Source organism: Rattus norvegicus, chromosome 4 (assembly GCF_036323735.1).
Source record: "Rattus norvegicus strain BN/NHsdMcwi chromosome 4, GRCr8, whole genome shotgun sequence".
NCBI lineage: Eukaryota > Metazoa > Chordata > Mammalia > Rodentia > Muridae > Rattus > Rattus norvegicus.
Genome location: NC_086022.1, coordinates 183,801,177 through 183,827,754, shown reverse-complemented (window position 1 = coordinate 183,827,754; position 26,578 = coordinate 183,801,177). Strand labels below are relative to the sequence as shown.

At 41.5% G+C, this 26,578-nt stretch overlaps 1 protein-coding gene across 5 annotated transcripts in view; it reads left to right on the top strand.

The window, feature by feature from the left end:
• The first annotated feature begins 6,742 nt into the window (after positions 1-6,742).
• Dennd5b (DENN domain containing 5B) overlaps positions 6,743-26,578 on the top strand; it is a 132,974-nt gene continuing 113,138 nt past the window's right edge. For 2 of the 5 annotated variants that reach the window (XM_039108923.2, XM_039108922.2), the window contains exon 1: positions 6,746-7,572. In XM_039108923.2, the coding sequence (XP_038964851.1) occupies positions 7,446-7,572 (127 nt within the window). In that variant the 5' untranslated portion in view covers positions 6,746-7,445. Of the gene's footprint in view, positions 7,573-26,578 lie in introns of all 5 variants that reach the window. The other 3 variants (XM_039108926.2, XM_039108924.2, XM_039108925.2) reach the window with 2 other exon arrangements.

The window sequence follows — 26,578 nt, the reverse complement described above, 5'->3', positions numbered from 1 at the left end:
AGAAGTAAGCTAAGGCAAATAAACACCCTGGGAGTTCTAGGATTTCAAGCCTAATTCAATAAAGGAACTGTAGCTGAGTTGCCAAACCTACAATAGTTGCCTCAAGAATAGCAGTCATATTGAATCGATTATAACTGAAGAGCAGGAAGGTTTGTGTTCTATATTTAGCCTAGACATATGCTCTTCACCGAGAAAGCTGAGGAATGAATTTAGTGAATCAATTATCTGAAAGAAAGAATAACTATGGGATGTGGATATGAGGAAAGAAAACAGTTCCTAACCTCTGAAAACTCTCGGCTGCACAAGTTGGGAAGGAAAACTGTGTTGTGTTTTTGTGTCACGGTCTTACATGTTCCAATCTGGAACTTGCTGTGTAGCTGAGGGTGATTTTGAAGTCTTTTGATTGCTTGTTTTTGTTTTTGTTTTTGTTTTTGTTTGAGACATGATCTCACTATGTAGTACTGTCCAACCTGTAAATCAATATATAGGTCAGGCTGGCCTTGAACTTGTGCTCATTGTCTCTGCTTTCCAAACTCTGGGATTATTGGTAGGGCACATACCATCCCCAATATAGTGATGGCAATCAAACTGAGGACTTTGTGCATGCTCAACAAACACTCTACCAACTGAGCTATGTCCTGGAAAACTTAAGTGTTATGTCTGAATGATTTATGGCCTCTTTAACTTCTTACATTGAAATCTACCTTTCAAGGTGATGATACTGAGAAGGAGAAGCTGTTGGGACATAAATGGGTCATGAGAGTGGACTCTTTCTCTTTTTGAAGGGAGGATATGTAGCCTAGGCTGTTCTCAAACTTGCTGTGCAGCCAAGGATGATCTTGAACACCTGGCCATCCTCCTCCCACTTCCCAAATATTAATATTACAGAATCATGACACCATCTGCCCTACCAAGATAGACTCCTTCTAAATGGGATGAGTGCTCTTACAACAGAGAACAGCTATCCCTTACCCCATGTGAGAATACACTAAAAGCACATGCCATAGGAATAGGAAACAGCCCTTACCAGACAGAATCTCCCAGTGCCTACATCTTTGACTACCTACCTCCAGGCTGAGAAATAAATTCCATTGTTTATAAGCCATACAGTTTACAGTACTTTGTCAAGAGTAGCTGAATCAGATCGACTCAGTTAATATACCTGAAATAATAATATAACAAAGTAACAGAGTGACTAATTACAGATGCCTCTGAATTCAGAGTGGGAGATAATAGAACTTTCTGTGATTTTAAGGAATCATGAAAAGCTGGATGTTAGGCATAGTGACTCATACCTGTAATCCTAGCACTTGGAAGGCTGAAGCAGAAAGATTGCTTCCTAGACTATACAGTGAGACCCCATTGTTTCAACAACAGGTGATATGCAAACAGCGTGATAATGCAAACCTGTTGTCCCACGTGAGGCCAGAAGAAGGATGGCTTTAGCATAGACTTCAAGGCTAGCTTCCTGGGCAACATAGTGAAACACATTTCAAAATGTCAATGTGAAAAGGGTTGCAAGGCTGTTACCTTCTATAGGCTTGGAAAAACCTGCCTCAAGCCATGCCTAGTGTCCTCTCTCTTCCTGTTGCCTATAGATCTGGACACAGAACTCTCAGCTACCTCTCCAGCATCATGTCTGCCTGCTTACTCCCATGCTTCCTGGCTGTGACAATAATGGACTAAACCTCTGAACTGTAAGCCAGTCCCAAATAAATGTGTTTCTTTATAAGACTTGTCATAAGACATTGACTAATAATACAGAAGTTGGTACCAGGAGTGGGGGTATTTCTATGATAGGCCTGAGCATGCTTTTCTTTGGAGGAACTTAGCCTTTGAAACTGTATTAGGAAAGAAGTTGAATGCTTTAAGTAGGGCTTAATGGGCCATGCTAGTAGAGCATAAAAGTCAGTGGTGCTGAGAGTGATTTGACCTGGGGCGGGGGGTGAGGGAGGTACTGCTCAAGAAGTTTCAGAGGAGAATATTAGTAAAGAGAGTGTTCTTGTGGTATTTTGGTGAAAAATGTGGCTGTTTTCTGCCCCTGTCCAAAAAAAAAAAAAAAGCCTGCCTGAGGGTGAAGAGTTTTAGATTAACAGCATTGGAAGAGATTTCACAACAGCCTAAGGTCGACAATATTGCTTGGTTATTAGGGGCCACACTTATGTAGATCTATAACGAAAAGGAGCAATATAAAGTTTGAGGAAAAAGGCAGCAACAGGAGGTGAAATTGTGCTCAAGAAGATAAAGAAAAGCCCGATGCTAAACAGAATAAAGGAAGTGGTGACCTCAGGGTAAGACTTCGCCCAGCTAAGCTTGTAATTTATAAAAAGGAATTAAAGAAAAGTTTAGGGTCTGGTTTGATGGTGCATGAATTTAATCCCAGAGGTCAGGAAACAGAGGCAGGCAGATCTCTGAGTTCAAGGCCAGCATGGTCTACAGAGTAAGTTACAGGTAAAGCCACACTTAGGCAGTGAAGGAAAATATCAGAAAAAGAAAACTAGTAAAAAATGTATTTGAACAAGGCAGCCATGTTTCAGCCCCAGGAAGCAGCAGGGCTTGGCAGCTTCAGCCATGTGGTTCTAACTTTAGAGTCAAAGATACAAGAAAGGGGTGGAAGATTCTCCCTCCCCGGCTAAGGAAAGCTGCTAAGGCCAGGCATGAGTCAGGGATGTCCGTGCATGGAGGCCAGAGAGGCCACTGTGTGAAGTCTTGAAGGTGAAGCCTGGATTGCCTTGGAGCTGCCAATATGTTGGAGATGCCAGAATTGTGGGGTTCCATGCCAAGGAGAGCTGCAAACAGGGAGTGGAACCAGACCACAAGAGAGAGAAGTGTGTTGAGGTCAATAAAGCAGAAAGGAGATAAAGATCTGAAGTTCATTAGATGTGGAAATACAGAGTATAGAGTTTGCTCAGCTGTTTTTATTTCCTCACTCTGCTCCCTTTCCTCCTGCTTGGAATGGTAATATATATTCTGTATTTTGGAAGTATGTGAACTGTTTTTTTATTTTGATTTTACAGGGGCTACAGTTAAGAGATTGCCATGACTCTCAGAAGAGACTTTGGACTTTTTTTTTTTCCTCTTTTCTTTTTTTTTTTCAGAGCTGGGGACCGAACCTAGGGCCTTGTGCTCGCTAGGCAAGCGAGCGCTCTACCGCTGAGCTAAATCCCCAACCCCGAGACTTTGGACTTTTAAGCAATGTTGACACTGTTATAGACTATGAGGACTTTTGAAGTTGGACTGAATGCATTTCTGTGTTATGATAAGGCTAAGTGGAATGTAGTGGTTTGAATAAGAATGACTCCCGTAGGGGGCTGGAGAGATGGCTCAGTGGTTAAGAGCACTGACTGCTCTTCCAGAGGTCCTGAGTTCAAATCCCAGCAACCACATGGTGGCTCACAACCATCTGTAACGGGATCCGATGCCTTCTTCTGATGGGTCCAAAGACAGCTACAGTGTATTTATACATACATAAAATAAATAAATTAAAAAAAAAAAAGAATGACTCCCGTAGGCTCAGATATCTGAATACTTGATCACTAGGGAGTGGCACTATTAAGGGGTGTGGCCTTGTTTGAAGAAATGTATCACTGGGAATGGGCTTTTCGGTTTCAAATCCTCAAGCCAGGCCCAGTTTTTCTTTCTGCTGCTGCCGATCCGAATGCAGAACTTTCAGCTATCTTTCCAGCAACTGTGTCTGCCATGCTTCTCACCATGATGATCATGGACTAGACCTCTGAAGCTGGAAACCAACCTCAGTTAATGCTTTCCTTTATAAGAGCTGCCGTGGGCATGTTGATTCTTCAGAGCAATAGAAAGAACATTTACTAAGACAGCCACCAAATGTCCAGTGATCCTGGCAGAAACCAGAAGCCAGGATGGAGTTGTTTTCAAAACCTCCAGCAGGTAACAACCTTGCAAGGCATATCACTGTGCTCAAGGCCAGCCTAGTACATGTAGCAAGTTGCAGGGTAGCCAGGACTACAAAAGAACAATTGTGGTGTAGGGCTAGAGAGGTGGCTCAGTCTTTATATGCACATGTTGCTCTTGTAGAGGACCTGGCTTGAGTCTCAGCATCCACATCAGGCAGCTCACAAGTGCCTGTAGCTCCAGTCCAAGGGACCTGATGCTTTCTTCTGGTCACTGCATGCACTGCACGCACATGGGATAAATACAGACCAACAGGCACACATACAGACATCATGAACAAATTAAAACACAAATTTAATTGTACTGGTTGGCAAACAAGATAGTTTGGTGGATAGGAGCACTTGTCAAACTTGAAGACCCACGTTTAATCCCAGAACTCACATAGTAGATAGAGAACAGACTCTTGAAAATGGTTTATTTTTTATACTATTGAGTTGTATGAGTTCTTTAATAACAGTCTTGTAAGGTTTTGTGTGTGTGTGTGTGTGTGTGTGTGTGTGTGTGTGCACCTGTGAAACATTTTAACATCTCTCTGGCTAAGGATATTTAATAATAGTAGACATATAGAAGATAGAAAATAATTTAAACAAAAATTTTTAAAAGATGTATTTATTTATTATATCTAAATACACTGTAGTTGTCTTCAGACATACCAGAAGAGGGCATCAGATCTCATTACAGATGGGATTTGAACTCGGGACCTCTGGGAAAGCCAAATTTTTATTGGCATGAATTGACCCCTTTTCTAAAACTATAAGGGGCTTGGCAACATGATTCATCAGGTGAAAGACACCTGCTGCCAAGTCTGACAAGTAGAGTTCATTTCCTAGGATCAACAATGATGGAAGGAGAGAACTGGTTCCTACAAATTGTCCTCTGACCTCATAAGCATGCCTACACACACACACACACACACACACACACACACACACACACACACACACACACAAACATACCTCACAAAACAAATAAAAATGCAATATCAAAAGTTAAACAATGAGGGATGCGGTTTTCCAAATAGCCTTTGTTATGATAAGATTTTCCTAGAAAGCCAAAATCTTGGCATAAGAAAATGTCACTCCAGATTTCCTTGAAGAAATTGGAATTGTGACAGCTTGGCATGTTTTATGCTAATTAGAGGTTAAAGCTGAGATTACTGACTCCACTGAAGGTTTTCCATTCAGGCGGCAGTTGTGTTAGGGACCCCCGACAGAATGGAAGGCAGTATTCTAACATAGCCCTGGCTGCCCTGGAACTCAGTCTATGGACCAGCCTGGCCTCAAAGTCTTTGTCTTCTGAGTGTTGGGACTAGAGGTATCCAAACCCTAACACACACAAACACACACCTGTCCCTTAAGGGAGAAATTTTCTTTAGTGATGTAATTACTAACAAAGTGCTCATTCGTCTATAATAACAGCTCACTTATTCTCCTTAATCAATTCTAATGGAACTCATAGATCAGAAAAATGCCTGGGCAGATAAGGAGATATTTCCTACCAAAACTGACTATCCCAGTTTGATCTCCAGGGCTCATAACATGGAAGGAGAAGACTCCTGAAACGCATTCCCTGACCTATACATAAGCACAGAAACACACACACACACACACACACACACACACACACACACACACACACAATGTCATTTTTTAAGTCTTTAAAACTCAAATAAGTTTGGTGAACTTATTAGATCACCAAAAATGTTAAAGACATGAGAGCAGAAGAAGGACTCGGTGTGTACAGAAAGGAGATCAGAGGGAATGGGGAAGGGGGTACAGGAATGGTTAATAAAAGGATATGATCAAAATATGTACAGGAACGGGGTTGGGGATTTAGCTCAGTGGTAGAGCGCTTGCCTAGGAAGCGCAAGGCCCTGGGTTCGGTCCCCAGCTCCGAAAAAAAGAACCAAAAAAAAAAAAAAATATGTACAGGAAACTGGGTTGTGGTGGCATATGCCTTTAATCCCAGCGCTCAGAAGGCCGAGGCAGGAGGATCTCTGCGAGTTTGAGGCAAGCCTGGTCTGCAAATCCAGTTCCAGGCCAGCCAGAGCTGTTACACAAAGAAACCCTGTCTCGGAAAAACAAAAAACAAAAACAAAACAAGAAAGTACATGTATGGGAATGTCATAACTAAACCCAGTATTCTGTATATGTTAATAATACAAAAAGTAAATCATTACTGCTTACAATTTTATAAATCAGTTACCGCTCAAATGAACAGGAAATATGTTTCTTGATTAGTACAAACAATAAATCGGTTTTCTGCTGTATTTGTTTGGCTAGCTTAGAATCTAACATTCTGCAAGAAGTCACCAACAAAAATAGAAGTACTCAGTAAAATCTTTTTCGTGTGTACCCTGTATAATAGAAGCAATAATTGCATAACATTAAATGTCCATAAACATTACAGATAGCAAAGTTGGTTATTTTCCCAGTAGCACCAACCTGATACTACCTAGATTATCATCATTCTTTCGTTCACTAAAATATAAATGGCAGGCTGAGTGGGACCCAGGGTTCCATAGCCACTGGAAAGAATGAACCAGGAAACACAACCACCCCCACCCCAAGTACAACCCAGCTAAGAAGGTAAGAGAAGTCATTTCAAGGGTTCCAAAAGATTATTGGAGGGTACGATAGAAGTTAAGGGTCAATTACACAGGTCGTTATTTACTCTGCCTGCCTCTGTGTGTGTGTGTGTGTGTGTGTGTGTGTGTGTGTGTGTGTGTGTGTGTGTGTGTGTTCTCCAACTCCTGATCCTCCTGCCTCAGTCACAAGAGTGCTGGAATTATAGATGTGAGTCACCACGTCCTGTCGGGACTAGGATCTTAAAATGGTTTAAGCATCTGCATGTCAGTTTAAAAATATGGTACAGACGTTGTGGGAAATGACCTCAGCGTGCTGTCTCCCTTCTCCAAAGCTACGTTATTGTTTAGGTTAGGTTGGGCGACATCCTCTCTGGAAGATAGGATCCTGCTCTGCAGCTCGCGCTCTAACCCGCTGATGGGGGCTGCACCGCGCAAGAGAGGTTGCCTCACTATTACAGCCGGCGGGCACGCACCCCGACGCGCCCCCGATCCTTCCGAACTCTCTGGTGCGCGCCCTGGACCGCGCGCCTCCGAGCTCTACGGGCGCTCCCGTCGCGCAGCGCGGTTCTGTTGACCCGCGGGCGCCAGACGCTGCGCTCGGGCGGGCGCAGCCGCGGCGGCGCGGGCCTCCCTAGCTGACACTCCCCCTGCGCGCCCCTCCCCCGCCGCGGCGGAATCCCGCCCGCCCGCGCGCGAGCCCGAGGCCGCTTCCCCGGTACCAGCGTCTAGAAGGATCCCGGCTGCGGCGATTGCGCGGCCATGGGCGCGCCGGGGTCGTCCTAGGGTCGCGGCGGAGACCGCAGTCCGAGCGGCGCGGTGGCCTCCTCCGCGAGGGAAGCCTGCGACGCTCCTCGGCGAGGCTTCTCAGCGGTTCACTCCGGAGAGCCTCCTCCGCGAACCCCAGCGACGGCCGCACAGGCAGCGCGGCGGGATGAGCGGTAGCGGCGCGGCACCGGGCCCGGGCTCGGGGTCCTCCCCAGCCGCCTGTCGCTTCGCGCACTACTTCGTGCTGTGCGGGATCGATGCGGACAGCGGGCTGGAGCCCGACGAGCTGGCGGGTAAGGCCGGGCTGGCTGAGGAGGCGCTAGGGAGGCGAGGTGCGGGCTCCAGACAAAAAGTCGGCTGCAGTAGCGGCGCTCGGGCTAGACGGGCACTCGTGGGCGACATAATGACATTGTTGTTAATTCCGCGCTCTGGCTAAGCCCCTGGGTGCTGGGTCCGCGTAACCGGCGCGGGCCCCCTAGAGGGCCGGACTCCTCCGCTGCTCGCGGGCGGCTCATGGCGCGCGGGACCGGGCTGTGCAGTGGTTCGCGAAGTTTGGCCCTGGCGGCCGACGTGGTGGTCTCAGCTCCATGAAGGAGTCGGGACCGCGGGGTGACGACGAGGTCCGCTCAGGAGGGAGGCCCAGCGGGATCGACCCCGACCTCTCTGGGTCGGCGCCACCCCTCCCCCCTGGTTCTGCGATGACGAGCGAGTCACCCTTTGGAATCCTGTGGATTTGGCGGTGCCAGTGCCGCCCGCGAGCTAGCGAGGACCTTTGGACGCTCGGGTTGCGGCCTGATGCTTTGTTGATACCCCTGCCCGGTCCCTGAGTTGACGTAGTTGGACAATCCTCCCCAAGAGGGGCGCACCGTGAGTCACCGCCGAGGTGTCACTGGAGGAGCATGTCCCCCATTTGACGGGTTTGGTGACGCAGTGCGGGACTGGGCTGGGAAACGTACCCTGAGAACCCGGGCATTTGAAGATGATAGGGACGGGGAAATGCGAAATGTAGGGAGCAGGCCTGGAGAGATGCCTGACTGAATTTTTCACTCTGCTTTCCTCCGTGGGATCTGAATTGTGATTTTTTTTTTAAAGGGTGAGACACATGACACCTTCCACCTGAACTTTATCTGTGTCAGTGCTAAACACTTAGGTCATAGCCTTTCAGAGCAGCTTTTTTGGAACATAGCATCCCTCATTGATTGCACCGGTATAGATTTTTCTCTCTTTCTTTGAGGAGAGGACTGGGAAGAATGTATTAAATAACAAATGATAGTAAACAAAAACGGCTCAGTGTTTATTAATACAGTCTCACGTCTTAACTGAGCATTTTAGTATTAAGTCAGCTTCACAGCAAAATGTTTTCAACAAAACTAAATATAGTTTTAGAGGAATAATGAAATACCAAGTTTTCCCTGTATGTGTAATTATGTAATCTTATTGTTTCTTCAGCTAAGGTTTCATGTATATGTTAAGAATGACATTAAGTTAAGGGACACGAAGTTGGAAGGGGGGTTGTCTGCAGAGTGATTTTGAAGAAAGATTTTTCTTGGGCTGGTAAAACAATTATCTTTTCTAGGACTCCTCTAAACAACTAGGATTTTTTTGGGGGGCCTTCTATAGTAGGTGAATGATGAAAAGAAAAAAGCCTGTATTTGTCCTCTCTTTGTCTACTAACACCAGAACACCACCTTTTAAAGTGTGTTCTGGGACTCTTCAGAAATCACCTCAGTCTTCATGAAGCAGTATCTCCTATTCTTTGGATTGTCCTTATTGTATTACTACTTAGAAGAGAAAGATTCTTGGACCAGAGGAATGCTCAGTGAAAACATGTACTGCTCTTGCTGAGGACCCAAGTTTGATTCTCAGCACCTACATTAGGTGGCTTATAAACAATTTATAACTCTAGTTCTAAGAGAGCTGACACAGCCTGGCCTCTGAGGCACTTTCTCTAACACAAACACACACTTAAAAATAATAAAAATCTGGAAAAAGATTCTGTGCTACTAATATAGTGAAGAAATTATTTTTAATTTTTCAGATTTATCTTATGTGTATGTCTACGTGCATGTCTGGTGCCTTCAGAGTTTAGAAGAGGGTAGAGGGTGTTAGGTAATCTGGAACTAGAGTTAGGGGTGGTTGTGACCCCTGAGTACTAGGAATTGACAGATTTAAGGCTTAGGAATCACACAGCTATTTGGCAAGTGTTTTATTTTCTATGATAATTTCTCTTCAGTTTAACTTAACCTTTAAGGAAATTTAAGCGGCTGGACTAACAAGATAAGATTTAAAAAAAAAAAGTTTCCTATCTCCCGTCTTAAGTGTATCCTTTTTCTGAATAAATAAACTTTCCTATGTGCTTTCATACTTGGCTTAACTTTTTTGTGCAATTGTTCACAAAAACAATGACTTCTTAAAAACAAAAAACATAGACATTGGTACCCCTGATATGATTAAGTCAACATTGTTTTGTTTGGGTCTTCCCATTTCTGTCAGAACTTCTTCATTGGTTCATTGACAGCCATTTCTCCAACCTTGAAAGTGTGTGTGCTGGTTTTTAGTGCAAACACCAACAGGTCTTACTTATTGTGAATCATCTGTAAACCATCTTGTTCCTCAAGGAAGGGACAAACGGGAGACAGTGAAAGAGGGGCATATGGGTAGAAATTGGTAGAAAACAAATTGTAAAACCCATTTTCCAGGCCACCTATCTCTTTTGCTGATATCGACAACTCTTTTTAGCTTGGAACAGTGTTGCAGTTAGAGGGAGAAAAATGGTGCAGAACCTAGGTAAAGTTCTCTAGACCTAGGATTTCTCATGATCCCTTTTTTTTTTTTTTTTAGTTTTTTGTTTACTAAGATGTTAATTAAATTTCTCCTCCTTTCCCCTCCCCTCCCCTTCCTTCCCCCCCATGTGTATGTGTAAGCCATATATGCATGGGTGTGCACAGAGATCAGAAAGTACTGGGTTCCCTGGAGCTAGAATTCCAGGCAGTTATGAGATGCCCAGTGTGAGTGCTAGAAACCAAACTAGGGTCTTCCAGAAGAGCAATACGTTCTCCTAACTGCTAAGCCATCTCTCCAAATATGACTACTTTTAGCCAGGTAAATTTTTACACAACTCTGAGAATACAGGTATATAAACCAAACATTTACTGAAAAATCACGAGAAATTGTATTTTAAAAATAGTTCTTTGATCTATATACAGCTTTACCATCTACCAAGAATGAAAATATATTTGCATACAAATGAGATAAATATATGGCCTTATTTTTTTTATAAAGAATTAACTTTGGACAGAATATTTGATATTGCAGGAGATGACCTCAGTATCTTTCTGAATGGATCACCATTTTGATCTTGTAATAGTCAGTGCTGAGAATACCACTCCACTTGGCAGAAGTATATGAAGAACCATTTCAGAAATTGTGAATCTTTTCTTAATTTTAATAAAAATTCCTTTCATATGTTTTTGTTTGTTTTAAGTCCTGTCCTACAATATAGATCAAGCAGGCTTGGAACTTGCAGAAGCCTCTGGTGCCTGAGTACTGGGATTAAAGATTTGAGCCAGGCTGGACATGCTGGTTTATCCTTTTAATCTCATCACTCAGGAAGGATATTATAGCAGGCAGATGAATCTCTTCAGTTCTACCCAGAGCTACATTGTGAAACTCTGTCTCAAAAATCAAAAAAAAAAAAAAAAAAGAGTTTGGACCACTGACCATTTCATGATTTTCTAAAATGAGACTTAAATAGCAACTCAAATAGTAATTAAAAAATTATCTTTATTGTATGTGTATGAATCGTTGGCTGCATGTATGACTATGTATCACATGCACATCAGATACCAGAAGAGAGATCCCTTAGATCTAGAGTTAGAATGGTTGCGAACCTCCGTGTGGGTGCTAGATATTGAACCTGGGTTCAATAAAAAAAAAAAAAAAAAAAAAAAAAAAAAAGCAAGTGTTTTTAATCACTGACCCATCTCTCAAGCTCCAAGACAACAATTTTTAATCTTTTTTTTTTTTTTTTTTTTTTTTTTTTTGGAGTTGGGAACTGAACCCAGGGCTTTGCGCTTGCTAGGCAAGCGCTCTACCACTGAGCTAAATCCCCAACCCCAACAATTTTTAAAATTAAGTACACTTACACAATATAATTAAAAAATATATTAATCTGATAATTTCACAGTGAGGAATGATAGTAAGAAGATATTAAAAATCTTTGTTGGTTTTTTGTTTGTTTGTTTGTTTGTTTTGATGCAGGGTCTCAGAGAGCCCAGGGTGGCCTTGAACATGATTTGTAGGACCTTGAGCTTCAAGTCCTCCCACCTCTACATACCAAGTACTAAGATTGCGGTCTATATTACCAAACACATTTTAATCTTCTCTTTCTCCTTCTAGTCCTGGTCTCCTGCATACTAGGTACTGAACTTCCATCTCCAGCCCTTTTTGACTTTAAAGTGTTTTTAATTTAATTTATTTTTATGTGTATGAATGTTTTGCCTGCAGGTATATTTATGCACTACGTGTTAGCTTGGTGCCCAAGGAAGTCAGAAGATGGCATTTGATCCCCTGAAACTGCAGTGCCATGTGGGTGGTGGGAGTTAAATTTGAGCCCCCTGGAAGAGCAATCAGTGCTCTTAACTGTTGAGCCATCTCTCGGTGCCCCTCCCCAACCCACCCCAGCCACACACCAACCCCCCCGCCCCCGGAGCTGGGGATCGAACCCAGGGCCTTGCGCCTGCTAGGCAAGCGCTCTACTGCTGAGCTAAATCCCCAACCACACACCAACTTTTTGAGATACTATATAGCCTGGCTATTCTGAAACTCACTATGAAGATCAGGCTGGCCTCAAATTCACAGAGTTCTACCTATGCTGGGATCAAAGGTGTTCACCACCATGACTAGCCCCAGCTCCTTTTGTACTTTCAGTTTTGAGACAGAGTCTCATAAATTGACCAGGCTGGGCCGGAACTTACTTGGTAACCCAGCGAGGTCTTGAAATTGTGATCCTCCTACCTCAGCCTCCTGAGTAGCTGAATTACAGGCATGTACCACTAGGCCCAGAAAACATCAAATGCACAGTATAAACTGTAATTCGTGTGTGTGTGTGTGTGTGATGTCATGATTATGATCCAGGTTGTTTGAGACAATATTCACTAGTGTCTGGTGACAAGTCATCTTGTGCATTGCAAGAATGTTGTCATGTTCAGAACCAAGACTACAATGATAATGTATAGCAGAACCAGAAACATTTTTTCTTTTTATTCTTTATGCATTTAATTTTTAATTAATTTTTATTGCTGTATGGTCATAATCCTTTTAGTGTTTACCCCATTTTTGTGACCTCCTCCCCGCATTTTATGTGACTTTTGATAGGGTTATGCCTTAAAATTTAAGTAGCAGAGCTCCCTAACGTAACCAAAGATGTAATTGGTTGCCAAAGGAGGCTCAGAGTCAATTAATTGTAGTCTTCTGCAGAATTGTGAAGCCTGTTTATTGAAAGTTTAGCAAAATTATGTTTGCTTTTGAAGTTGAATCTCATTCAAGCAGGAGTAAAAGTTTAGTGTTTTCTGAATGTGGACATAAGGCTATTACATAGACATATCTTGTTGAATCATTAGGGGATAGATGCTTTGAAATGAATGTCTGTTGACATGTGTATGGACATTAAGTATTTTTGAACCTTATGGAACTCACTAGAAAAGATCAGGTGACAGTTTTTTCCTGAAAGTCTTTGAGGGGACACCTGAAGCACTAGTGTATGTGTATTCAAGTACAGATGAAAAGTAATTTTAATTTTCTTGCTCTTAATACTAAAGTCTTAATAGTAAAAGCTCGCATAAGTGATGTATTACTTTTGTAAATCCAACTGACTAGCCTTTAACACCTCTAAAATAATGAAATAGTCTACTTTCTGGTGTGGAAACTACTTTGCACTCCATTCCCTTGTTCCCTGACCTTTGACCTTTGACCCTGCTGCTTTGTAATGAGATTATGGGCCTTTGAGTTTCTCTCCAGTCTGCTGAGGTTTCCTTGCACAACATAAAGCTTTAGGCTTCCTTAAAAAGCTGTTTTTAAAAATGAAGAAACAGCTTAGATGTAAGTGTTGATATGAGTTTTATAAATAATTGTTCTTTAAAAAGTTTTTTCTTCTTTATTGTCCAAAGTATGTATTTATATTTTTAATAGTAAATTTAATTGTTTTATTTGTGTATGACTTAATTTGCCCCCCCCCCTTTGTAAATAAAATGTCCTTGGAAACTTTTATAAAATAAAATTGCTTATTTAGGGAAAGGCTAAAAACGAGAGCTTTTTTGGGTAACGAGCTCAGGAGAGACTCCGCACTGCTGATTTTCGTAGTTGTCCCTTTAGACATGGGGACTTGGCATCTGGATTGAAAGAGTATAATACATGACCAGTAAATTGCTTATGGTCAAAGAAAATCACTGTTTTAATCTTCCTATAATGAGCGAATTGGACTTTATCTAAATTCTCAAAAAATAGAATAAGAAAAAATAAAGGAATTGAAAAAGATGAGCTTGTTAATAATAGTATATTAGTTGTTATTTGTTAGTTGTTATTAATAAGTTGCTTTTGGGGGGGAAAGGGCAAAATTAGTGACAGATATAAGAGCCTGGGCTGATGCCTGATGACCCGAGTTCCATCCCCTAGAGATGAGAGGTGAGAACCAGCTCCACAGAGTTGTGTTCTGGTCATCGTGGGTGCTGCATCATCACCGTCATCACCATCATCACCACCACCACCACCACCATCATCATCATCAATAACAACAACAACAACAACAACACACACACACACACACACACACACACACACACACACACACACACCTGATTATAGTAGTCATAAAAGAACTTCAGCTCAGCAGGAAAGGCGCCTGCTTCCAAGCCCGATGACCTGAGATAGAGAACTGAACCAAGTCTGTAAAGCTGTCCTCTGACCTCCACAAATGCCTTGGCGTTGACATTCTTTCAAGTCAATAAATGTAGTGAATAGAAATTTAAACAACAGCAAGAGATTGAAGGTTCTCTGTGTTTTGTTATTTTGCGATCTCAGGTTCATCTAGAAAACTGAACATCTACTTGTTTGAGTCATTCATTCATTCATTCACTCAGGTAGAAGGTCTCATGTATCCGATGCTGGCCTCAAAACTCATTGAATAGCTAAGGAGATGACTTTGAAGTCTTGAACCTCTTGCCTCTCAAGTGCTGGGACTACAAGAGTATGGTTCCGTACCCAGTACATCCCAGTGATTTTAATAGAAATTACTGTTTTAAATAATTCCTGAAAGATTTATAAAGTGAAGCTTTTAGACTTTAGTTCTTATGGAACTTTCTTATTTTTCCAAGAGGAAAGATAAGTACTGTAATTGGTTTGAAATAACAAAGGGCAGTGAGTGCTTTGTTATTTTTAAAGAACTGTGAATTTTCTATGTGAACAGTATACACACTCAGATCTAAAACTGGAGTGTATATAAGACTGCTTTAAGGAAATAACCACCACCTGTTATTCCACAGAGACAGAATGTAAAATAAAAATAGAACTTCTCACTTCCGGTTTTTAACTAGAAGCCAGAGTGACCACATGATTGTTGCTAAATGAACTTAGCACTAATTTAAAAAACAACCTAAGTGATATTTTAAAATTTATTTTCAAAGATTTTATGCCCCTGCATAGTATATATGAAACATAGTCCTGCTCGAATCCTTCTACCCTCTGAACTTTTTTGTCCTGTCCTTCACTGTTAGTCACCTTTGTTCCTCAGTTAACTTACATGTTTTTTCTTTTTGTTTTGTTTTTTTCTTTGTTTTTTCTATGTAGCCTTGGCTGTTCTGGAACTCCCTATATAGAAGGACTCACAGATCCACCTACTGTGCTCTCTGGAGTGCAGAGGCTAAAGTCACGTACACCACACCTGGCCCATTACTTCTGTCTTCATGTGAGAGAAGGAAGCTGCTTTAAGTATCTATATGAAATGACAAATGAGAGAAAACACGAGATGTTTGTCTTTCTGAAATTGGCACAGTTTATTTAATTATAATAATTTCTAGTTGCATCAGCAAAATATTTTATCCAAATTGTTACTGTTTAACTTGGTGTGTGATGGTTGTAAAGATCTCAACATATAGTCATTGATTCAAAGAATAAATGGATAAGTAAGATTCTCTTTCAGCTTTTACTGTCACAGAAATCCAGACCCTGATACTTGCAGTCCATCCTCTCCTTTCAGAATCCCTCCATACCATCAGTAGTTAAAGTACAATGGGGAAATGACTCTTGGAAGCTTAGCCCTAAAATAATCTACTCTTTAGTTTTTGGTTTTTTTTTTTTAATATTTTCGTTTTATGAGTACACTGTCTCTATCTTCAGACACATCAAAAGAGGTCAAAAGAGGGCATCGGATCCAATTACAGATGGTTGTGAGGCACCATGTGGTTGTGGGATTTGAACTCAGGACCTCTGGAAGAGCAGTCAGTGCTCTTAACTGCTGAGCCATCTCTCCAGCCCCAAAATAATCTACTCTTTAGTTGATTTTTTTTCTATAGTGGAAAGGAGAAAGGAAAACACCAACAACAAATTAAATGGGAAGACAGCAAAGCTTAATAACCAGAAGAGGCAGCTCAGTGACAAGATAAACTCTAGATCTCTGCCCTGCTAGCGTGTGGAGACTTCTCTGTAGTCATACAGCAAAATCATGATGGGTTCAGAGGTTACAAGAAACTCGTGAGGAAAACATGGCTGTCTTTTTCCTTACAGATTGCTTTAGACAATATTTGAGGAGGCTGGACTGCCGGCAAAAGCAGCAGTTCCCTTCCTCAGTCTCAAGATAAGGTTATATAAACAGTCCATGGCCAGTGCTGGGCACTGATTCTAGAATGCCTGTAGTTTCCCTTTCTACGTAGCAGGAATAAGAACAGAGACAATGTTTTGATTGTTTTGCTTTTGTGTGTGTTGTGTGTGCATGCGTGCGTGCGTGCCTGCGTGTGTGTGTGTGTGTGTGTGTGTGTGTGTGTGTGTGTGTGTGTGTGTCTGTCTGTCTGTCTGTCTGTCTGTCTGTCTGTCTGTGTGCTTTCAGAATTCTCTGGCCACGTTGCTATAAAGAAGTTCAGATTTCTGTTCCCTTCTGAGAACGACTTTCTTCCTAAAACATAACATGAGTTTCAAATGAAACACCACCACCAAAAACCAACCAAACAAACCCCCACAACTTTGCATGCTAGCCTAGAAACTTAAAGACACTCAAAAGTAACTGAAAAATTTAAAAGGTTCATTTGTGATAATAAACTTAGGCAAAGATAAATGTTTATAATTTTCAATTAACCTCTCAGCTTACTGAAAATTAATAGAATTTTTAAAAATTCTAAAATTTTAAAAATTATTTAATGTGCATAGGTATTTTGCCTGCATGTATGTCTGAATGCCTGATCCCCTGGAACTGGAGTTACAGAAAATTGCGACATGCCATGTCAGTGCTGGGAATGGAATCTGGGTCTTCTGGAAGAGTAGCCAGTGCCCACAACCACTGTGCCATCTCGCTAGCACTGGAGGGTTTTCTTTTTTTTTAATCTTTATTAACTTGAGTATTTCTTACTTACATTTCGATTGTTATTCCCCTTCCCGGTTTCCGGGCCAACACCCTCCCCCTCCCCTTCTATATAGGCTTCCCCTCCCCACCCTACCCCCAACAATCATGTTCACTGGGGGGTTCAGTCTTGGCAGGACTAAGGTCTTCCCCTTCCACTGGTGCTCTTACTAGGATATTCATTGCTACCTATGGGGTCAGAGTCCAGGGTCAGTCCATGTATAGTCTTTGGGTAGTGGCTTAGTCCCTGGAAGCTCTGGTTGGTTGGCATTGTTGTTCATATGGGGTCTCAAGCCCCTTCAAGCTCTTTCAGTCCTTTCTCTGATTCCTTCAATGGGGGTCCCCTTCTCAGTTCAGAGGATTGCTGCTGGCATTCGCCTCTGTATTTGCTGTATTCTGGCTGTGTCTCTCAGGAGAGATCTACATCCGGCTCCTGTTGGCCTGCACTTCTTTGCTTCATCCATCTTGTCTAATTGGATGGCTGTATATGTATGGGCCACATGTGGGGCAGGCTCTGAATGGGTGTTCCTTCTGCCTCTGTTCTAAACTTTGCCTTCCTATTCCCTGCCAAGGGTATTCTTGTTCCCCTTTTAAAGAAGGAGTGAAGCATTCACATTTTGGTCATCCTTCTTGAGTTTCATGTGTTCTGTGCATCTAGGGTAATTCAAGCATTTGGGCTAATAGCCACTTATCAATGAGTGCATACCATGTATGTCTTTCTGTGATTGGGTTAGCTCACTCAGGATGATGTTTTCCAGTTCCAACCATTTGCCTACGAATTTCATAAAGTCGTTGTTTTTGATAGCTGAGTAATATTCCATTGTGTAGATGTACCACATTTTCTGTATCCATTCCTCTGTTGAAGGGCATCTGGGTTCTTTCCAGCTTCTGGCTATTATAAATAAGGCTGCTATGAACATAGTGGAGCACGTGTCTTTGTTATATGTTGGGGCATCTTTTGGGTATATGCCCAGGAGAGGTATACCTGGATCCTCAGGCAGTTCAATGTTCAATTTTCTGAGGAACCTCCAGACTGATTTTGTGTGGAAGAATTTAATTAAATAGTTGCTGATACTTGATAATGCAGGCATAGTGCGTGGGGTTTATTAGAATATAATTACTCCAAAAAAGCTAGCAAGGACAGCAAAATAATTCTATTATTACAGTTGATTGAGTAAAGTACCTCAGGTCCTTTCATGGGATTTAAAGTGTCCTTAGAACTCGTGTATAGACCTCCAAAAGTAGTTCCTAAGGTTGAAACACTTTACTGACAGCTAAGTAAGTGTGTGTGTGTGTGTGTGTGTGTGTGTGTGTGTGTGTGTGTGTGTGTGTGTGTATTTGTGCTTATTGAGGTCAGAGGATACTTTCTGGACTCAGTTCTTTCCTTCCACCATATGTTCCTAAGGAATTGAATTCAGATTGTTGAACTTGGCAGCCCAGGCACTCAGGAGACTAAAGCAGGAAGATTTGGAGTTCCTGGCTGACCTGGGTTGCACAGTAACTTCAAAGCCAGCATGTGCTGCAGGGGCTTTGTCTTAATAAAACAAAATGGAACAAATTTTACACCTGTCTCTAGCCACTTAGTTATGTCCTCCATAAGTAGCCATCACATTCTTGTTTATTGTTTCTACTGCCATGTTCTATTTCTGTGTACTGTGACATATTAATCTTAACTGTATCCTCCGCGCTTTAGATACTTTTCAGAAAGACAGTTTTATTTCTAAAATCTGTCATAAACTTTTGGCAGGTGGCAGTGGCCATCTCCACACTTTGTTTCACCAGATAGAGCCTAGCTATCAGCAGACAGCCAGAGAGCACTGGGGCACTCTGCCTTGCAGCTGGTGCTGGTAACTTCTTGCTTCAGTTCATCCACAGTGATCTTGTCCTCCAGGTCCCAGATCTTGACAATGGAGCCTGTGGCACAGCAGAGCCAGTGGTGTTTGGGGCTGAAGCACTTGGTGACAGTGCAGCCTGCCATCCTTGCCTCCAGAAGCACGGAGGGGCTCATCTGAAGACACTGTTTGGACTTTTTTTTTTAACTGAGTTTCATGTAACCCAGGCTGGCCTTGAACTCTGAATAGTTAAGGATCCTTAGTTTTATGCAGTACTGGTGAGTGGGCCCAAGGCTTTGTGCATGGTAGGCAAGTGCGTTACCAACTGAGGTAGTCACAGCCCTGTGTTTAATGTTTCTAAAGTTAAGTTACCATAGATTTTAAGAAATCAACCAATTACTGAAAGTGGATTATTCCATTTTTTTAAAATTAAGAAATATTAGGGTGTTCTTTTTTTATGAATTAACTTGTCATCTGGATGTGGTTGTATATGCCTATAATCTCAGTACTCTGAGGATGATGGATTGATTTGAGTTCAAGACCAGCCTGTGCTATAGAGTAAAATACTCTCTTAAAAAAAAAATCAAACAAACTTTAAACAAACACACAAACTTGTCATTAGGGCTGCTTTATTTTATTAGTTTTCTAGTACCTTGAGTCAATTTACTCCAAAATTTAGCTCTCTCAATTACAGTTCAGTCGTAGAGCTTGTGCTTAGCATGAGTGAAATGTGGGGTTCAATCCTGAGCATCATACCAAACATCGCCCCCCCCCCCATAACAAGCATTTACCTCAGGCCAGGCACCAAGGAGTAGTGGTCAGGTGGTTCTAATTCAGTTTCTTATAAGATTGCAGTCAGACATTTGCAGGGGTCTTCATCATCCCCAGACCTGCCTCTAGCACTAGTATCCGCTTCCAGCCTCTAGTTTGGGGAAGATTAAGATTCTTATCACAGAGGCCTTATGTAGGCTCCCTATACATAGTAAAGACATGAGTGCTGGCTTTGCTAGAGTAAGTGATGAGAGAGGCTCCCGTGATATAAATCAAAACAGCTTATAACTCAGTCTTCAAAGTACATTCATTCCATTGTTTCTTTTTATGGTATTGGTCACTTAGACCAACTGTGGCTAATGTGAGATGGCACCTGTCAATGCACAGAGTGCCAGAAAGTAGTACTCTGTGAGTTAAGGCTCCTAAGCTTCAGCAGTTGTTTTCAGTAGATTAAACCAAAGCTATACTTGTATGTGGGATAGTGAAGCAAATTGCAGCATGGCAGGGTTTAAGAATATAGGTTCTGTTGTCAGACTGCCTTAGGGATGTTACTTAAAGTTTAGAACAGTGCCTGGCACATAGTAAATCTCAATTATTATCTGTTATTACTAAAAGAAATTAAGGACACTGGTGAACTCAGTTGCCTTTCTATCTGGATGGAGGATAGAGTATAGTAAGAGGCTGAAAGGGTAGGCAGGATCCAGTGTGTTCTGGGGAAGAGAAGCTTTTGCTTCTGATGGCTGAGCAGAATTGATTTATTTATACAGCTGCTGTCCTTGACAATTAATGTTTATTTTAAACTGCTTTGTAGCTGTTGGACTTTCTTTTATTATTTATTTATTTATTTAGGTTTGTTGAGACAGAGTTTCTCTGTGTAACCCTAACTGTCCTGGAATTCACTTAGGCTGGTCTCAAACTCAAGAGATTTACCTGCCTCTCTCTGCCTCCTGAGTACTGGGATTAAAGGCGTGTACCACCACCACCAAGCTTTAATTAAGCTTTCTTCTCTCTCTGTCTCTGTTTCTCTCTCTTGTCTCTCTTTCCCTGTCTCTCTGTCTCTCTCTCTGTCTCCCCCTCCCTCTCACCTCCCTCCTCCTCCTCTCTCTTTTTTCCCCCAACCCTTCCCTCCCCCCACAGACTTTCTTTTTTAATTCTTCCAGATCTACTACTCCTCCATTTCTCCTCCAAATAAGAGCAGGCCTCCCAGGGAAATCGAATGAACATGGCCTGACAAGTTACAGTAAGACTAGGCATGAACCCTCATATCAAAGCTGAAGAGGCAGCCCAGTAGGAGGGAAAGGGTCCCAAGAGCAGGCAAAGTAGAGACACCTCTCTCCCACTGTTAGAGTAGGAGAAAGTCTAGCAAGTCTTATGTCTATTTTTGCTTTCATAAAAACATTTGGGTTCTCAGGTTTTGAAAAGCAATTAGGTGTGTATGGTTTGTTTTGTTTAGTTTTTAGTTTATAATGATCTTACTTGAAATAAAAGTGATGATAGTATTTGTCTTTAAAAGTAAAAAGGAGAAAGAAAAGGAATAGGGTATTAGTGGGGAAAAACTGAAAAGTGCTTGATAAATTATGTAAGGAAAACTTTTGGCTTCGGCCAGAAATTTAGTTTCTAGGCAGCTGCAGGTAAACCTACCTGGCATACTTTTTCATTATTCTGAAATATTCATGGGCTCCCACAGTCCTTCCTTGTTTCCATTAGATTCTTCCATGCTCTCACGTTCCAGGGCTGCTGAGGATTCGCCGTGGTTGTCCTTGCTTTGTTTTCATGCTGCTTCCGATATAATCAATAAAAAGTAGACACTCAAGGAAAAGTTTGACTGTCTAATTACTCTTGGCAAACTAATCTGTGGAACCAACTAAATAGCATAGTTTTTGAGAATGAGAAACAATGACCAAAATAGCCATCATAGTTTATTATACTTTAAGGTACATAGAATAAACATCTCTGAATGAATCTCTTCTGATCGTTAAATATAGCCCCTCTTCACTCTGTCTGCTGTATACAAGATGATCCCAGCACTGCAAGAAAAGAATAAATGAATACTGAAACATATGGTCCTCACGGAGGACATCTGTGATCTAAAATACACATACTTTCTACTCCGTGTCACTTCTGGGGACTAAGTAGGGCTGTCCGGGGGTATTCATTTATTTCCAATCACTTTTTAAATGCTTTTATTTATGTGTCTCTGTGTGGGTATATGTACATGGGTAAGTGTCCGTGGAGAACAGAAGTGGGTGTCAGATCCCTGGAGCTGACATCATAGGTAGTTGTGAGCTGAACTCAAATCTTCTAGAAGAAACATATAGGACTTAGCTACTGAGCCCTCTCCCCAGCCCTGTCTTCACCATCTAACCCTGACGCCATTTAAAATGAACAGTTTAGCATAATGATTGTAAATGTGGATCCTGGAGATGGGATACCTGAGATCAGATTTTAGCTCTGCCATTTGCAAATTTTGTGTTCTAAAATGTTGAATTAATTAATGAAGTTTTAATGTGTGTGGGTATTTTGCCCATAGATACCTGTGCGTCATTTACTTTCTGATGCCTGCCAAAGCCAGAACTGAGCATAGAACCCCTGTGGTTTTGAGCTGTCATGTGACTTGAACTTGGGTCCTCTGGAAGAGTAGCCAGTGCTTTTATCTGCTGAGCCATGTCCTAAACACACACACACACACACACACACACACACACACACACACACACACACACACACACAGTTTTTAAAAAGGAAAAAAAGAAAAGTCTGAGAATGGATTGGGGTTTACTAGTTCAGACTTTGCCTACTGAGAGCACCAAAGTGAACAACAATCTGGAAACCAAGTACAGCCAGTACCTGGTAGAAGTACAGCCTGGTGTGTACAGACGGACACTGTAGGGCACGGAGATTACTGTGGAAGTAGTTAGCCTGCCTCTGGACTGAAGGTAACCTGAGTTTTCCTCTCATCTAACAGTGGGTGAGGGGTGCTAAAATCAAGGCAGGGCGCAAGAGAGAGTACATCCTTGGGCTGCAGTACGGATATCAGCGAGCCTCTGCATAGGGCATTCTGGTGGTGCTGAGCTACGAGGGCTGCCTGTCTCACTACTAGATGAGTACAAAACAAAAAATTCTAGCCTCCTATTCATATGAACTTCTGGGCAAAGTTCAGTGTCTCCATTTACCAAGAGATGAACACAAGGTTGGATAACACTGTCAGTCTCCACTGGAGAGCAAGAAACAGTAACACCTCAAATTAGCAGCCAAGTCTCAGATCAACCCTGGTGCTTACTTTTTGGCCATAGTGAACAACCTCAGCCTGATTGGTTTAGGATATACTTAGAACTTAAAGCTAAACATTAAACTGATGCTGTCAGCTACTAGATTGCAATGTTGTCAGTGTCAGTGGCCGCAAGCTTAGTATAAAATTGGAATGTCAAACATAAGTAAATACTATACAATCATTTGTTTAAACCATTCATGAATATAGCTACCTTCAGAATTTTATAAAAATTAGTATTTATATTATAAAGTGTGGGGAGGGCACATGTCATATGGGACAGTCAGAGGACAACTTTTGAGCCACTCTCTTCCACTTTTTGTAGGTTCTGGGTATGGAACCCAGGTTTTCAGGCTGTAAGGCAAGTGTCTTTTCACTGTCTAACCTATGACCAAGGCAACTTATAAAAGACAACATTTACTTGGGTTTGTGGTTTCAGAGAGCTATAATCCATGATCGTCATGATAAGGAGCATGTACCAGATAGGAAGGCGTACAACTGGAGTAGTACCCGAGAGCTTACCTCTGATCCACAAGTGCACGGCAGAAATAGAGAGACTCCGGAATTTAATATATTGTTTAATGTATGTCTGGGGTATGAGAGTTGCTATCAGAAAGGATGTTATGGTGCACCCTGTAATTGTCACCCTTGAGGGTGGCAGAAGGTCATCTCCAGCTACATAGCAATTTTAAGGCCAGCTTGGGCTATTTGAGACCTTATGTCAAACAAACAAGGAGAAAGATGTTTCTGAGTGCCTATCATGTTAGAACTCCAGATTTAAAGTGATTCAGCTTTGGTGCTGGGGAGGTAATTCAGTAGTTAAGAGCACTTGGTTGCCTTTCCAGAAGATCTTGGCTAAACTCCCCGCACCTTGGTTAAACCACACAGAACCACGGTGTTTCACAGCCATCATGTCTGTACTTGCAGATGGATTAGATGCCCTCTTTTTGACGTCCTTGGGCACCATGTGACCCACATACCTGTGATATATATACTTATATGTAGGCAAAGCACTCACACATTAAAATGAATAAATTAAGCAAAAGTACCTTTAGTTGCAAAAGCAGGCAGATCTCTTTGAGTTCGAGGCCAGTCTGGTTTACAAAATTCATCCAGGACAGCCAGAGCTCCTGCTGTACAGAGAAACCCTGTCTTGAGGGGTTGGGGGGGGGGGGGAAATTGACCTTTAAGGTGTTAATGTTTCAGAAGAACAGAAGAAACTCAGCTCTAAAAATGATCCTTTCAATTGAGGGAAACTTGGCCATGGTATAGGTGCCAGTTTTTGTTTTTTAAAATCTAGGAGTAGCTGCAAGTGGGTACTAGTAATTGGCACTTTGCAAATCTGTATAAACAGATAAAATTATGACTTCCTTGGCATTGAACCTCACTTCCTAACTCTAATTGCTGAAAAACTTGTGGCTTGATGGTATAGACAGACCCATCTGAAAAGGACATTTTAAAATAACTCTTTATGCCCTGTTTCCACTCTAGCCATCTTTGCTGTTTACCCCAGAAGTAGCCCACAGAGTGTGGTAATTCCTTCTTTTGTGTTATTGTGTCATTTTGGGGTAGATAGGATGGATGTGATAAAGCCAGTAATTCAGGACTTAATTCCTCTTCCTGTTGCACATGGTTTGTTTTATCATTGCACTATGACTAGCTTTCTGGAGCCCCAGCTATGAGCTGGGCAGAGGCCCTGTGATTGTAATCACGGGCTGACAACACTGCGGATGTGAAGTGGACTTCTGTTGTGTTCTCACCACTCGGTTTATTTTGTTAGTACTTTAATGAGTACCTTTTAGAGTTTCCATTTTGTATGGAATTACATCATCTCCTTCAAATGCTATAATCAACATCATTTACAATAAAATGTGAATAAAATATTGAAACTCAAAGTGAATTGTAGAGATCAATAGAAGAATCTTGAGAGATTGCATCTGGTCTTCACATACATACATACATGCATAACACACACACAGCCTGCCACACATGTACATATGTGCATAGACACACACACAGCCACACAAATAAATTATTTTTATAATAAGTTCCCAAGTTAGTATATGAATCAGATTGGACAGAAAAAAATTAATTTGAATAATTTTTTAATTTATTTCCTTATTTTTACTCTTTATTTAGTGTGGTGAGGGCTCCAAGCCATGATGTGTAAGTGGAAATCAGAGGACAGCTTGTGCAAGTCTCTTCTCTTCCACCATCTGGTTCCTAGGGATAGGATCTAGGGCATCAGGTTTGGAACAAGAGACTTGAGCCATCTCACTGTCCCTCCTCCCAAAGTGTTCTGAGTCTTTTTGAGTTTAAACAATAATTTTTCTGTATTCTATCAGGAAAATCCAAGAATCAGGCAGGAAAAGCATTTAGCAAATAGGAATATTTATGTGGATGAAATGCTTCTTTTGGGGAGTGATAAAATGTTTTCAAAATTAAGTTGCTGGTGTAACTGTGAAAAAAACTAAAGATCATTGAATCATATATTTTTAAAGGATAAATATTAAAGTATGTGAGGTATATCTCAATAAAGCTAATTTTAATTAGCTTTAATTTTAATGTCAATTTGTGCATGCACATCTGTTGCAGTTACCGGGTTTTCTAGACATTTAATGGGAAATTAGGTAAGCAAACACACAAGTCAACAGAGAGCTCCTAGATCTGGTTGAACTTTAGGGGATCTCAATGGCCTAGAAATTGCTAAATGACATAGATTAAGGTAATAGCACTGAGAGATTGATTGATTATTTTATTGTCATTTAAGATATAAACAAAGTGATTGTGTATGCTAGAAAGTGTAGGCTGAACTAAGCAGTTGAGTAAGGGGGAAAACACACAACACATTTGATTTTTGAGGAATTTTGTCTTTAACAGAGGGTTAGAGGACTTCTTTGTTTTTTGAGATAGTGTCTTGCTGTGGATCCCAGATTCATCACCCTCTGCCTTAGCCTCCCAGGTACCAAGATTTTAAACATGTAATGATACGAAACATAGGTTCTTTAAACACACTTTGTAGACCCAGCTGCTTATGTTTGTCTACTCTGGATCTTTTTAAGCATGTCGTCTGTTTCTGGTACTTCAGAGTCATCCTACAGAAAATTTGTGCTATTTGAACTTAAAGGATAACCAGGAAAAGCCATGCAGTTTTTAAACTTCAGAGTAGCTCTGTAGTTATGCATATAGATTTGTTAATAACTTTCCATTTGCTACCTTCTGAAGTTAGTGACATATCCTGGCCAGTCCCCTGTATTCAGAAAGAAGCACAATGTATCTATTTTCTCCTAACTCCTTCTGAGTTATTTTCATACAAGTGTCATAAGCAAAAACTCTTCCCATACATTTTCACACAACTTTGTCTTAATCTATTTCCTGAACAGCCCTGTTACTGAGCCTGGCTCTAAGGTTTCTGTCACAGGTTTAATGCTGATTAGTTCCCAGACAATGTTAGGGCAATAAAAAATAGACAAAACTGGTTTGTACAATTGCTGAAGTTATGTCACATGAAAGACTATATATTATTTACCAAGATGAGGTTAAATTAGCATAGCATGAACAGGAGAAAAGAAAGGGGGAAGTGAGGTAGAGAGGAGCAGGCTGTACCAGTCAATTATGATTAGTAGTGTTATTAAATAATGTATCTGAATCTAACAGAGTCAGTGGTTGAGTGAACATTTACTCAGGTGATCTTATGTCACTTCGAAATGAAAAGATAGTATATAGTCCTGAAGGCATAACTAAAAGTCACATGGAAGATGTTTGCTAATAATCCTAGTAAAAATGACGTTTGAATAATGCTTCAACATGCAGAGATGATATTT